The following is a 14,405-nucleotide window of genomic DNA, read 5'->3' as shown; positions in this document are numbered from 1 at the left end:
AAATTGTCATTTCATCTCACTTTCAAAGGGAGGAGAGGTATAGCAGAGAGTGAATACGCTGTTTTCTGCCCGTCTGATTCAGCTTGAAATTACACATTAGCTGTATGCAATTTACCCAGTTTCAAAGGTTCAGTGTTGTATAGAGTCTGCAAAAATCATCTTGGGTAATTTTTCTGCAGATGAAAGCAATGCTCATACAATGGTTTTATTACATGGTGGAGAAAGACAATCTGTCTGAAGCCACTGCTTTGTATGAATTTCAGATGTTCAGTCTTTGCAAATGGCCTCAATTATTTGCCTCAGCAGAGATGTAAGAAATATTAAAACCTTTAACATTTTATAGAAAATCTAATTGAAGTCATTACTTTTGGTCATGCTTGCTTCAAGTTAAAATGTACAACCATTTACAATTTACAAAAAAACTGTGTTCTGCTTTGTTTTAATTTGTATCTCATTTAAAATTTAGATATTATTTATGATTGTAGAATAGTATTGCGGTGAACCAAAAATTAAATGAAACCTGAGAACCATGAATGTGGAAATGGAAAGCACACCATAAATGGAAAGCACACCACTTGGTAAATAGTTTGAAGAGAATGGCCTTAAAAACAGAGAAAGTTGAAAATACAGAGTTAGTGTGTCTTCATACTCCATGCTCCATCATTCATTTCAACATGGAGTATGTTATTTCCAAAGCATGATATAGATATCATCTCATCATGTGCAACTGCGCACAGTTAGATACTAAAACTGCTGGAGACTTATGAAGACATATTAATCCTGAAAGAAAACATTCAAGTCGTATATTCCTGTGCATTTGGTTTCTTTCTGAGTTGTATCAAAGCTACGTGTGAGTTGAAAGAGACAAGGTGTGAAGAGAACGGAGGCAAGCAGAATCATGATGAACTCTCAGCAACCTCCCAGCTTTGCATGCTGGATCTATACAGCAGCTACCACCCATTGATATCAGCACTTCATGGCTTAAATAATTCAGCTGAAAATCATGGCGCTCTACCGTACTCTCTGCAGGTACTGTCCTCCTGGCATTTGATTATGATAAGGAACAGCAGCTGCAAAATAGCACATTGACCAGGTAAGATGGAGATTAATTAGGAGCAGCACTAAAGGCTAATCAGAAAGCAGGAAATGCATTTCATGACCATGCGTGGTTTCCCTTCAATACAGCAATGAAAGTCTTTGCTAAACAAGTAAGCAGCTTTATATTGATAAGACAACGTTATAGTTGACTGCTGCTTTGCATAGAAACCCACGGGAATAAAAATCAATTCCATGACATTTAGCTTCACATTATTATCAGATGTACAGTATGTTTAAGCTAATTGTTTTAATGTAATGCATGTTGGGGAAAAAGAGCATTTGAGGCAAAGCTCCTGAAACATGTTTCACATTTTGGGCTTTTTGGTTCTAATGGACATTATTGTTTTTTTTAGGAGACTGCATCTGAATGAGTAATGAGCAATGTCTGTTGAAGTTGTGGGAAAGAATTGGTACTCGGCTTTTAGTTGTTAACGGTGTTTTTCACCTCATGCAACATGCGTTATAGATATAGTGCCCCCTGGGATCAAATGGATCTTTCATGGACATGAAACAAGAGCTGTGTGGAAATATCAAAGCGCATATCTGAATCTGAGATTTGCGCTTTGTGAGCCAAACGTGAACATGAATATGTGTCTAATGTACTGCAAGTGATACCACTGCTTTGGAGCAGAAACGCTCATCCCTTGTTGTATGGATGGAAAGTAGACCGTAGAAGGCCCCTCCTTGAAAGAAAAACGTCACGAAGCTGGAACGAAAAAAAATCATATAATGGTGTCGGAAAAAAAAGAAGATGATAGAACAAAAAAATGGCTCAACGAAGACAAACTTCAAAACAATGCACCAAACAGGCATTGATTTAGGAAGGAAAAAAATCGACTTACAGTTTGTGAATTACTTTTGGTTGCTTGTTTACTGCTCCATATCTTGAGTTCAGTTGTTGTTGCCCCTTTAGACATTTTCCAAGCTTACAAACAGCAACTGCAATTCGTATTATCTCTGATTCTATCATTTACATACTATTTTATTACATATTAAGGTGGTCGACCTGGACCCTAGAACACAATGTATGCAATGCATCCGGACAATGATGAAAAGCTGCTGTACATCAATTTAACATGCAGAGAAATGTTTTTTTTCATAATCTTTTCATGAACTACTGCACTTATATAAGGAACACGGTGATTGTATCCCATAATTGTCACTAATTATCATTGTGTTAGTGCAGAAGGGTTGAAGGTTTTCCAAAGAGATTACAATAGATTTAGAGGAAGTTTTGTCAAACATATTTTTCAGACCGTTGCTATGTTATACTGACAGATTAGAAAGTGATGGCGATGAGATTCTAAGGTCAAAAGTACTCTTATGAAGGATTTGGAGTTTTCAACCCAGCATTCATTTGTCAAACAGAGCCGGCGGACGTGTCACCAGAGAAGCAGTGTAAAGCGCTCAATCAATAGTAAGGGGACCTTGAAGCAGATTACCTTCAATGTGTATTTTTTTTAAAGATCAGAATTGAACATCTATGAACCTGTTGGAAAATACTTTACCCCAAATATTAAAAAAATAATACATTTCCAACAAATTGTGCAAATCAAACCACTTTGACTTTTATTCAATGCATGTAAGGACATCAGAGATTAATTTTTCTTTATAAATGAACAAAAACATGGTTTTATCCAGTGCAGTTGAGATAAGACTTTTTTTTAAACTGTCAGCTGATTCATAAATTGTTCACATCCATGTGACATAAGGCCTCAAACTGAGTCCTCAGACTGTCGTGACTCTCATGACCAGCTCTCGTGTGCCATTGCTGGGTTGGCTACGGACCTCTGGCTGCCTGAGGTGGCTGAGGATGTGGAGGATGTTGTAGGGACAATGTTGGTCTGGCACTGTGTTGCCGCTGTTGGGGTCCACATGTGTTTCCAGTCCAACTGCAGCCGTCACCACGGTTGTAGAGGTGGAGCCATCGACTGTGGAGGCCACCACCATCAGTGAGGAGGTGGAGGTGGACACTCCTACCCCAGTCTGATAACCCGGGCTGGGCTGTGACACAGTCCTGTCCACAGTGGTCTTCTTCAGGTCATAACTGTCCATGGACTTACTATAGTTCAGGACCTTCCACTGCTGGTTCACGGCCTGCCAGCGGTGGAATATACGAAACACAGACGGCCACTCGTGGATAATTAATGCTGTGGAGATCAGAGCATCAATTAGACAAGCAACTCTATAACTCCACAAAGTGAAATATAGCTCTGCAGTGGCAGATTCACTGGGTAAAGTATTTACCCAGTGAATAGCAAAAAAAACCTATGTATCTTTCAAGTTCTGCACCAGAACCTGAGATATGATCTTTATTTCTTAGAAAAATGGCCATGGCTGAATTTACGACACAGCAATACTCACCACTTTTGGATTTAGGTTACCAAAAATGATGCATCTGCTCTCCGGGGTTGTTGGATAAAATCGTATCACTATTTTAAATTGCTTATTGATTTATGTTCATTGAACTCAGTATCTTGAAAATTGAGATCCATGTGCAACAAGAGCTGCTTGGACCCTAACATTGTACTGCTTTTTTAACATTTTAAAGTAATGTAGAGAGACATGGATACTGTACGAAGAGGATGTTTTGCCTGCTTAAGCTGAGCTGATTACGTTTCCACTTCAGCCAGTACAGAGAACTGTATCACCATACAGCTGACAGAGTTTTTTATGTAGAATATGTTCCTCTAATGTAAGATGTTACATCCCACTCTGTGCTGTAGCAGTCTGCTAAAATTGGATGCTTAATAAGTCCCAACCTTTTCTATATTTACAGAGTCTATTGATAACATCTTATCTCTCTGCTTCGGCTCTGTTTCTCTCCAACTTAGTGGATAAGTGAATGTCAGGTCTTTGTGTCTGTCTGGTGACAAGTTAATCTCTTTAAAGTGCAGAGTTAATGACTTCACGGTCAACCCTCACCACCAAACTGGAGACAATCAATCTCCTCTTCCGCTTATCCTGATGTCTACTGCAGTGGCAGTCAAGAGTTTTCTCTTAGAGCAGGGCGTTTCATTCCACGGGCATAGCAGGGGAAAACAATCAAGAGGAAGACAGCCGGCTCAAAGTGGATGCTACAAGTTTGAATCTGGGCACCCAGACAAATCCAGAAGATGGTTCATGATGCACCTTTTTTTCTGTTGCGTTATCCCAGCGCAAAATGTCATCAGAGACAATAAAAGAGTGAAACACTTTTCGATATATGCCATACAAAACACTGCAGTTGCTGAATGCTCAAAAATTGAATGTATGTTTAATTAATCGTGTAAGTTGTGACTGAACATTTAATCACATTTAATATAGTAACTTTCATAGAACAGCAATATTAATAAAAGTGGCAAACAATCACGTGTGCTATTCAAATAAGCCAGTTTAGCATGATAAGACTCATATGGTAATGTGAAGAAGTATTTGGTATAGATTGATTAACAATAATATAAACCGTTCTTGCCACAGCTGGCAGGAGTAATCATTGAAAAACCTTTGACATGTTGTTTTCTCTCCCTGTCGAATGCATACAGTTCCAGACTGAAAACATTAAATACCACCATCCTTAGTCTTAAAATACACAAATCATGAGGTTATGATCATGAGGTTCAAATTTGACTAAACAAGTATAATACAAGTAACCAATGTGAAATCTAGCACCTCACCGATGCAGACGATATCCATGAAGCCATACATGCCGTAGCAGATCTGGAAGAGCAGATCTTGTCTCTGCCATCGGGCTGACGGGCTGAAAGACGACCACACCAGCCAGGAGATACTGGCCATCAGGAACAGGGAGCCCAAGATGGCTGCTGCTATCTGCACTTTCTCTATCACTGTCAAGGAGATGGCCTGCCACTGCAGGAAGACACAGACCACGGTACAATTCTCATTTCACTTTAGTGAGTACTTGGAAAACCCTATGGGCAAAAACAGTAAAACATACACCGAGAGTACGTGCCAAGAAGAGAAAAATACAATTAATGGGTACAATCGCTGATTAAAAAGCATTCATTAAAAGATTCACACTTTAAGTTCAGAAGGCTGATAATTACAAAACTATTCCTGAGAAAAGGAAATGTGTCCATGGGGTGTGTGAACGCAGACAGTGGGCAGGTACATACAGGGATGCAAAATGTATTCATCGTTTATACCTGTCAATTTGTTTCGCATTTCAATGTCCACTCACAGAAGCCGCAATCCTATCTCTTGCTTCTGCTATATTTCTATCTTAGAGATCAGAGGGAGAGCAAACCTTGTTTAATACAAACATTTGGAGTCGAGTTCCTCAGTTTATGATCAGAGCTTTATTAAAGCCTCAGTCAAGACCATGAAATTCCTGAAAAGGGTGTTTGTCCCAAATACATTTTTATATGAAAACCAAAAATGCATCATAATGAGTCTCAGTGGAGATGGGTGTGGGGCTATTCCCTTTGCTCATAAACCCCAACAATACTCAGAAGGACAGACATTTTGGTACTCAGTGTTTTGAGTTTTTCATTGGACTGTTAACTTGCCAGGACCTCCTATTTTATCAAGAACCGATAATTTGTCAATATTTTCATGTTTTGTATTGTAATGATAAAACCGTCACTTCCTCGTTTCCCTTTAGATTCCTACAGTGCTGCCCGTTACGCCTACAGCTCACCTGAAGTGGGTTCTTGGTGCTGATGGCAATGACCTGATATTTGTAGTAGCAGAGCTCGCAGGCCCAGGATCCTCTCTCACTGATCCATTTGATGAGGCAGGGATGGTGGGTGCAGCGTACTGACCCACTGCACCGACATGGGCTCAGGAGCTCTCCCTATGGGAGAGAGCTAATCAATACCAGCCATCCAGGACAAGAGTTTTTCATTATTCAGATCACAGCATGTATATATATTTAGTATTTATAATTTAGGTTGATATCTTGTTCAGGCAATCTGTGCTGCTGATGGTGAAACATGAACCTCGCTACCTGTGCAGCACTGTGACGTTAATGAAGAAAAGTCCTGCTCTCAAACTGAGTTGCAATTTTCAGTGGAAGCACATGGAATACGAAGAATTGCTGCAGACTACAACAAGAACATTGGTACAATTTCCACCTCATAATAATGGACTCGATCTTTAGAGCCACCTCAGTGCTTTGTGATTCTGGAGAAATATCTCCCGAAAGCAATCATTGACATTCTGATAATCCTTTGTTTTCTCACTGTAGTCACTCTGTGCAAATAACCATCAATATGCAGTATACTGAAGGTTGAACTCCATAAATATATATTTTTTGCAGTTCTTTGTGCTGGCTTATTGATTTCCTGAGAGCGTTACATGCTCAGTCAATCACACACACACACACACACACCCGCAGTTGTGCCCGAGTTGATGGGCAACATGTTTGATTATTAGTCGTTGAAAAGTGGAGGATCAACCCAACAAAGGTATAACAATGCTCCACTAAATGTAAACGGTTACTGCAGCTCTTAAATTAAATATGGCTGTCACTTATAGATAAATATTATTTTGCGTGATTAAGCTCTAGGCTACAGTAGCTTAGATCATAAAGTCAGAGTTTAAGTAGCTAAAATAAAACCAGACCTTCAGTACAGCACCGTAGAAGTTGGAATAAAGATCTGTTTGATCAATTCACTCCTGAAGAGGTGCTCAGGCTTGTGAACTCCAAACCCATCATAAGAATCAAGATCATACAAAATTGACTAAATTTGGTATCATAAGGTTTTCACTTAACAGCAATATGTGCTCAGACGAAACAGATATTATTCTTAAACCGTATCCAGCCTGAGGATGTGAGATTTATAATCTCTCACCCTGGGCCGCAAACTCATTAAAATATATTGTCTTGTCATATTGCATATAGACAATGAGCCAAAAGATGTCGGCCTGCCACCCTTTTTAGGCCCTGACCTATAACGTACCTTGGATCCATAACACTCAAAGACCTTCTTGTATAGATGTGCTAATCTTAATGAGACCGAACAAAAAGCCAATAGTGAATGAAAAACTAAATTAGCCAACCACCTATGTCGCATAAAGCTCTACACCTCTCTAAGCTGAGGCATTCAATTCTTAAGCCGTCGCATTGTTAATTAAATATTAAATATCCCCAGTCCCTGTCTACGATCAATATGGCACGGAGATTGTGGGAAGAAATGCAAAACGTAGTGAATTTCCAAATTATTTCTCCGGGGCATTATTGTGCTGACATCTCTGACAGCCGGAGCAGCACCCTGGTCAAGGAGAAGGGAGGGACTCAGAGGAGAAAAGGCCCATCTACAGATGGCCAGGGTGGGAGTGTATTGGCAGGAGCACCAGGACACTTCTGCCGTGTCCAGTGGGACTCAGACTGCTCACTGTGACTCGCCTGATTGCAGCCAAGAGCTGAAACCAGGATCACTCCAGTGCAACGGAGGCTGGAGAGAGCAAGAAGGACTGATAGCCAAAGGTACATGACATCCCACACATACAGAGAGTGATAGCTAAATGTCCTTTTGTTGATCAAACAACAATGGTTATTCAAAAACATCACAGTAGAACAATGTATAACAAAGCTGATTTGTCAGATAGCTGTGGCCGTGTTATTCCATTTCTCTGTACTGCATGATCCTAAAAACACCTCGGTGTACCTCATTTTCTCATTATATAATTGGACCCACTCCCAATGTATATAAGGACATGGAACTAAATTAGAGATGGCTATTCACATTTATTTAGGGTCTGGAATCAATGCAAGTGAATTGTGGAATAATAAATTAGCTTCCAATGACATTTAGTCCACAAGTACCTACACTACTGCAGTCATTTGAAAAACTATTTCATGTGCACATTTTAACTGTATTCAACAAGTTAGAGGGGACATAATAACTGAACATTTTATTTTGTATTATATATTTATATTATAGTATTTAGACATATGTACCTGTTATGACTAGTAAAACAAATACTGGGTGACATTCCACTCATTGTTTATCTTACAGCTATAGTCCGTTAAAAGTAGTAATAAATGAGCAACCATGGTTTATAATTAAAGATTAATCTTTGGACTTCAGCACGGCCAAGAAATGTCATGTTGCGTGCTTGCGTAACGTGTTGATGACCCATTGCCAACAAATGGAAGAGGAGCTTTCCTCTGTTCATATGATGGAGTACAGAAGCATAGTGCATCTGCACTGTGGGGCCATATAGAAGAAATTATGCTAACTTGACCCCTCAAGGCTTATTATTGTGTCTCAGACAAGCACACTGTGCAAATGCATTATCTGTGTTATCATTTAAGAGGGAAAGCCAACATTATTTTGAAGCAGCAGGGACTCGCACATCTTCAACATGCAGCTCAAGTAAGGTCAGGACAGTAAACGCATTGGCCCCTAAGGGCACTTCAATATATATTGTGTCACGACAATTCAGGAATAAACTATTCCCCACACACTGATATATTTTATTACTTTTCTTTGTAAATGAATCTTGAAATATTCTTTCAATAAGTTTGTGCACTACATGACTATTACTTGGACATATCTCTGATCTGAAGATAGAGCAGAGAAATGGCATATTCTTGGAGAGACAAGCTTAAGATCAAGCCATAAAACACAGTCTTAAATAAAGCAAGCACTCTATGAAGGCAAGCTGGTGCCCCGCATGAAGCTTGTTGCTGACCTTTAGCCAAACAGAACCTTTAATAGATTGAACTACGTCTCATGATAGCTGTATATAAAATAATACATAACACAACCTTGGGGATTGAGTCAAAGAAATGCATGCATTGGTGACATTGGATTAGGATCTGTGCCTCTCCCAGCTGACCTTTTAATGACATGCTGCACATGACATCTGTGGCAGATGACAGCAGTCGATTTAGCCTGCATGGAACGGCACTAAGGCATCAATTATCAATTTATCAGATTTTCTTCAATTTGTATTTGTCGATTTCCATTATTATTAATAACGGAGTTCGGACAACCACTAATTTGTATCGATTTATTTAACCTTTGTGTTAGGACCTTTGCTTCCTTTGGGCAATATTATACCTTTGGGCAATATTATTATAAACAATGTTCAACAATACTTGTCTACTTAATTATAAGCAAAGAGCAAGAGCAAAAATAAAAATAGAGCAATAGCATTAACAAAAAAAAAAGACAACATGGAAAAGACTTGAAGTTAAATGCAATCAAAAGACAATTAATTTTAATTTTAAAATAAAACCTCAGAGATCAAATATCAGAGATGGTTTCACCTGATCTGATCATGGATCAATTATCTGGTGAGTTGCATTATAAAGATCTTGGCGTTTATCTTTGATCTTCTTATCTTACATAAATCCCTTTAACTCTCATCTCAACATGCATTCTTTCAGGAAAAAAATCTCACAAAATCAAAGAAAAATTGTCTCTCAGATGCTGAAAAAAAAAAAAAAATCATTAATTCAGCGGATGCTGAAACTCAACTTTACTGCTTATTATCAGGCTGCTCTCTCTAATCTCTCAAAGTTGATCCAGATGCTTATTACTCCAGTCTGTGTTCTCACTAAAACAGAGAATCATGAGATCTAGCTGCTCCTGCACTGGCTCTGAATCAAAGAAAGAATCACTGCTGCAGCTGCTCACTTTAAAATTCTGCAAACCATGTAAATTTAATTCTTTCCATCATCATATCTTAAGTGAGCTTGTAGTCATGCCCACTTAAATGCATAAGGAGCTAAGCTCAACTGAGACTACGTTCTAGTAATGAAAAGAGAAAGTAGAATGACCAAGTCTTAAAAAGAGTTGAGGCTTAGCTCCTCTTTTCCAGACCAGCCTTCCAGGAGGCCTTAGACTTCACGTTTCTTAATTAACTCGAGAGAGAAGACTGAAGACCCAGCCTCTTTGACAGGCTTATAGTTAGGGCTGAATCAGGTTTGCCTGGGTCAGCCCTGATATATGCTGCTAGCTGTGCTGGGCTTTTAGGATGACTCTTTTACCTATCTGCTCTTCTTTTTCTCCCTCTCTTTTTTCTTTCCTCTCAATCACACGTTACTCGGAGTCCTTTTTTCCTCTTTTGACTTTTTTTCTCATCGGGTCATGGGACCCATATGAGATCTATCTGCCTGATGGATGCGTCTGATCGTCTGGGTCTTGAATTTCCTGCTCGCCACTGTCCTGCCCACTGTTGGACTGAGACACTTGAGACGCTCCCCTCTCTCCACCCCCATCTGCCCTGCCTGATGCTGGATCGTGGAGGATCGTGAATATGATGGAATACTACTATTAACTATCATCACATCTTCATCATATATATTGAATGTTTTTTCTGTCTTCATCTTCTGTACACATTACATCACATCTATCCTGTCCATCCTGGAGGGGCCCTCCTCTCCTCTCTCTCCTTTTCCCTTTTTCCCCTTTTTGGGGTTATTTTATTTGTTTTCCTGGTCGATGTGAGGTTTTGGGGGGGGGATGTCTATGTGTACAGATTGTAAACTCAGAGACAAAAATAATTTGTGAAATTGGGCTATACAAATAAACTGAATTGAATTGAATTGAATTGGCTCAACTGTTCATTGTGAGTGTCTGTGAATGTCCATCAGAAATAGTCTGGCTTCACTGATCTGTGAATATTTTTACATATTAGTACACCTAAATTGTCATGTCTGTATGAACTGAAAAAAGTCTGTAATCATTCCCCCGCCCTGAAGATATTGATCCATCGTGTGAATCTATTGAAGTTGATAAAGGACACAATCCACAGTGTTTGTTTGCTATCAAGTGGATATTATCCAAAGTATGCTAGTATTAAATTCCTTATTTGTGTTTCTTTGAAGAGTGTTTTCTTGCTGAATTATTGGGAAATAGTAGAACATACCAATACATTTCAATGGGCATGCCAGTAATATGTTAAGATAGATTTAGAACAATTAGAGGGACGTTGGTTGATAATCACAAAGGGCACCTCAAAGAAAATGTCACCAAAAACACTGACAGGAATTCGATTACTCAGACTTATTACATCGTTTGGCGTCATATTAAATCAATGTACAATCATTTGTCAACGTTTGCATCTGTCAGACACTCAAGGCCCTTTTCTAGTGTGCTACTTGAGGAAAGCAATGTCTCTGGCTCCCTTCTTTACTCTGTCTCCAGTATCTCAGCCTTGGGGATGGAATTGTTTTTTGAGGTGAATTGTCAGATCAGATACTGGCTGCTTCTGTCTACGTGACATCCTGGAGGCTAAGGGAGAACTGTGGATAACGAATGTGTCCACTGGCTGTATCACAGAGTGACACGCAGATAGTCAACTCATCTCTCTTTTCAAATGGAGAGGCATGTTCAACCCATTTACACCTGCGCAGATCCATATCTGCACTTCATCCAAAACAACAGCAGAGATAACCAGACAGGGAAGGCCGGTGAAAGATAAGAACTTGCCTAATGAAAAGATGGCATAACTAATAAAGTGCTATTGACTCGCTGCAATGTCTCAAGGAAGCATCGATGCGAGGAGTGGAAGGAGGCCATGGGAAACGGTGCAAATTACGAGAGCGGTACTTTGTATGCACTGCAGAGTGTGCTGACTATCTGGAGTTTTTGAAAAAAGAATTAGAAAGATGAGGCCTTGTCTTCCAATCTCACGGGTAGACCCCATGTCAGTAATAATGAAAAAGTCTGTGGTATGGGGTTGGATAATGCACATAATTGCTGCTGGATTAATTAGTTGATGAAACATTGAGAGTTTATAGACCATACACAGTGAAATAGCCATGACATGATACAGTAAACCTGATGCTTGGTTGAAGGAAAAGCAACCATGATCACAGACAATCGGATTATGAGTTATGTTTTACACCTCAGTTATCATGCTTTACACTTTTCGTAACCTCCATTATCAATTGTTGAGGTGTGACACATTCGTCAATGTGGTCTCAAAGGCTCTGTCAAACACTGTGTCGGTAAATTGTTAACTGCTCGCTTCTCTGATATCATTTATCAATATTTATTGTGGCACACCTTAGCCATCTTGTTTCACATGTCCTCCTCTCCTGGTGATGAAAAGTGTGACATTATCATCAATATGGCCCTAAAGATGGAGGCACACAGTGTGAAGGCTCTTCCCTTCTGTTCTGCGCACATTCTTATTCTTTTGTTGTTTTTGCTCTTTCGGGATGGTGATTGTGAGCAGCAGAGTGAGAGGTATTATTCGGTTTCGTCATGCATGTAATGTCTATGAGTTCACAGTGTTTGGCTTTAATGAGTTGGGACTGAATCTCTGTGTATTCTCCACACTTGTCAACCATGGGGCCAATGTACTTTATTATGCCCCCACTGCTCCGGCTGCCTTTTCAAGCCTTCAAAAGGATGAGTGCAGAATGCAGTGTGATTCCTGAGAGTTCTCAGTGTGGATGTCCTAAGAAGACAAGGGAGTGGGTTTTCTCAAAAAAACTTGACCGGTGCACCCTCATAGAGGCTCTGTCAGGAAGGGATGATTTGGGGATCTAAATGGGAAACATTCCCCTCACCTGGTCTGGTCTATATTAATATCTTTGGAGAGCAGTATCGGGAGATTCCAATTCAAACAAAAGACAACACAAAAAGATTTCATTCAGATTTAGGACATAAGTTAAATAATCCTTTCATGGATCAGATGCACTTGTATGATATAAATATCTTATTTTTAACCATTGGACATATGGGGGAAATGCATGACTTACGTATTCTGGTCCCTGGAAGCAGATCCTGCACAAGGGAGTCCTGAAGCCACTTTCCGTGTAGCTGGTGAGAGAGAACCTCTCCTCCAGTTTCTCCTTTGAGCAGTCATCAGAGGAGCTGCTGCAGCCGCGCAGGGCCGCCGAGAGCTCCGCAGCGTCGACCCAGCACGGTCGCTCTCCAGCCGATGTCCCGGTGGCTCCTGCTGCAGGCGGGGCAATCTGGTCCCCTGCGTGCTGATGGCTCCGCGTTAACGTGTTGTTGTTGTCGGGGACGGTGACGCCTGTTTCGTGGCTGTCCGTGCCCTGGACGCTCATGGGGGTCAGCGGAGGCAGTGGTGTCGGCGGTGTCGGTGGCCCGAGAAGGAGCACCCTCAGGTCACGGAGCAGGACGCAACAGCGGCTCTTCAGCATGCCCTGGCTGCGCAGGCTGTATCCGGCCACGAACTCACAGCACCATGCGAAGGTGCTGGAAGACAACACTTCTTCATCTGTCGTGGAATGGATCGTGGGGATGCGATTTCCAGTGTTTGTTGATGTTTAAAGCATGCAGCCTTTTAGTTTTCTATTTTGATATTGGTCGATTCTTGAAAGTTTGTTATTGTCTTGCTATAAGAGAAGGTAAATCCAAAAGGCGAATAAATCCCATAGATGCAAACAAGTGTCTGAAGCCATTAAGTTCAAAAAAATGAAACCGCTAAAAAATAAAATAAAAAAGGAAAGCCACATGTTAGATTAATAGAAATATGCATTCAAGTAATACATATATGGCTCGTACACTCAGTTAATGTGTCTGACTGCTATGTGCAACATAAACTCTCCAGACAGGATTTTCCCTCCAGATTTACGAGTGGAACAAACCAATAATCAAATCTGCCTGTGGTACAATGGACTGATACTATACAATGTCGGCGCTCATTCTTTAAAATACAAATGGTCTTTTACAACACTAAGACTCATTTTAAATCAAGACTCATTTTAAATCAGCACAGCTCAGATTACTGTCGATGTCTTGGGCTTTCAAAGCTAATCAAGTTAATCAATGGCGTGCCACGGCACACAATCTGCCTTACCTGGCGAGCTACCCAGATTATACGACTCGCAGTTTCAGGATTTTCTTTCTTTCATAAATCTCCTGCCAGACTGCAGGTCGCTGACAAGCCTGCTCGAAGTTTACATCCAAAATTACCGAATTTCCATGTTCGAGGAACAAGCCGATCGGTTGAAATCCCTCTGTTAAAATCCAACACGATTGTCGGACTGTCCTGCTCTGGGTGAAAGCATCCGTATAGCCCCGGATTCTCCGGTGATCATTGGCTGCTGAATTAGTGCTGCAGCTTCAGCACCATGATTCCTGGGACAGCTTCCAGACGCCACACGTCACCACCGAACAGTGATGCAAGCAGCCAACTATTGTACTTCACTGCACTTATAGTAGGTGACACGTTAGCCTTCTAATTATTTCCCCTAGATTAAAATGTATAGAAATTATACTAAACAATATGTACATGTTTCGAAATGATGAGCTGAATTGTCACTCCAGTGAAGCCCTTCGTATATGTTAATTCAATAATAATAAGTATATATACTTTATATTATATTATTATTATTGGCTATATCGTATAAAAGTATAGGCTATAGCCTA

The 14,405-nt window shown here is 40.3% G+C and overlaps 1 protein-coding gene across 1 annotated transcript; it reads right to left on the bottom strand.

Annotated features, from left to right (window-relative positions):
- Positions 1–2,670: 2,670 nt before the first annotated feature.
- Positions 2,671–13,910, bottom strand: marchf4b (membrane associated ring-CH-type finger 4b). The gene is made up of 5 exons (XM_056433409.1): positions 13,834–13,910; positions 12,767–13,457; positions 5,738–5,893; positions 4,755–4,947; positions 2,671–3,248 (listed from the first exon to the last, which is right to left on the bottom strand). The coding sequence occupies exons 2-5, from the start codon at positions 13,172–13,174 to the stop codon at positions 2,827–2,829; spliced, it is 1,179 nt and encodes a 392-aa protein (XP_056289384.1). The 5' UTR covers positions 13,175–13,457; positions 13,834–13,910; the 3' UTR covers positions 2,671–2,826.
- Positions 13,911–14,405: the final 495 nt, after the last annotated feature.

This window comes from Pseudoliparis swirei, chromosome 2 (genome assembly GCF_029220125.1).
Source record: "Pseudoliparis swirei isolate HS2019 ecotype Mariana Trench chromosome 2, NWPU_hadal_v1, whole genome shotgun sequence".
Classification (NCBI taxonomy): domain Eukaryota; kingdom Metazoa; phylum Chordata; class Actinopteri; order Perciformes; family Liparidae; genus Pseudoliparis; species Pseudoliparis swirei.
The sequence above is the reverse complement of the archived record's forward strand: the minus strand, read 5'-3'. Positions and strand labels throughout refer to the sequence as shown.

Bases quoted from the DNA above. Each gene is read 5' to 3' on its own strand.
- marchf4b (XM_056433409.1), bottom strand. From the start codon at position 13,174: ATGCTGAAGAGCCGCTGTTGCGTCCTGCTCCGTGACCTGAGGGTGCTC. The intron at 4,948-5,737 runs GTGAGCTGTAGG...GTCTTCCTGCAG, and splicing joins GCACCAAGAACCCACTTCAG to TGGCAGGCCATCTCCTTGAC. The intron at 3,249-4,754 runs GTGAGGTGCTAG...TGATCTCCACAG, and splicing joins CATGGATATCGTCTGCATCG to CATTAATTATCCACGAGTGG.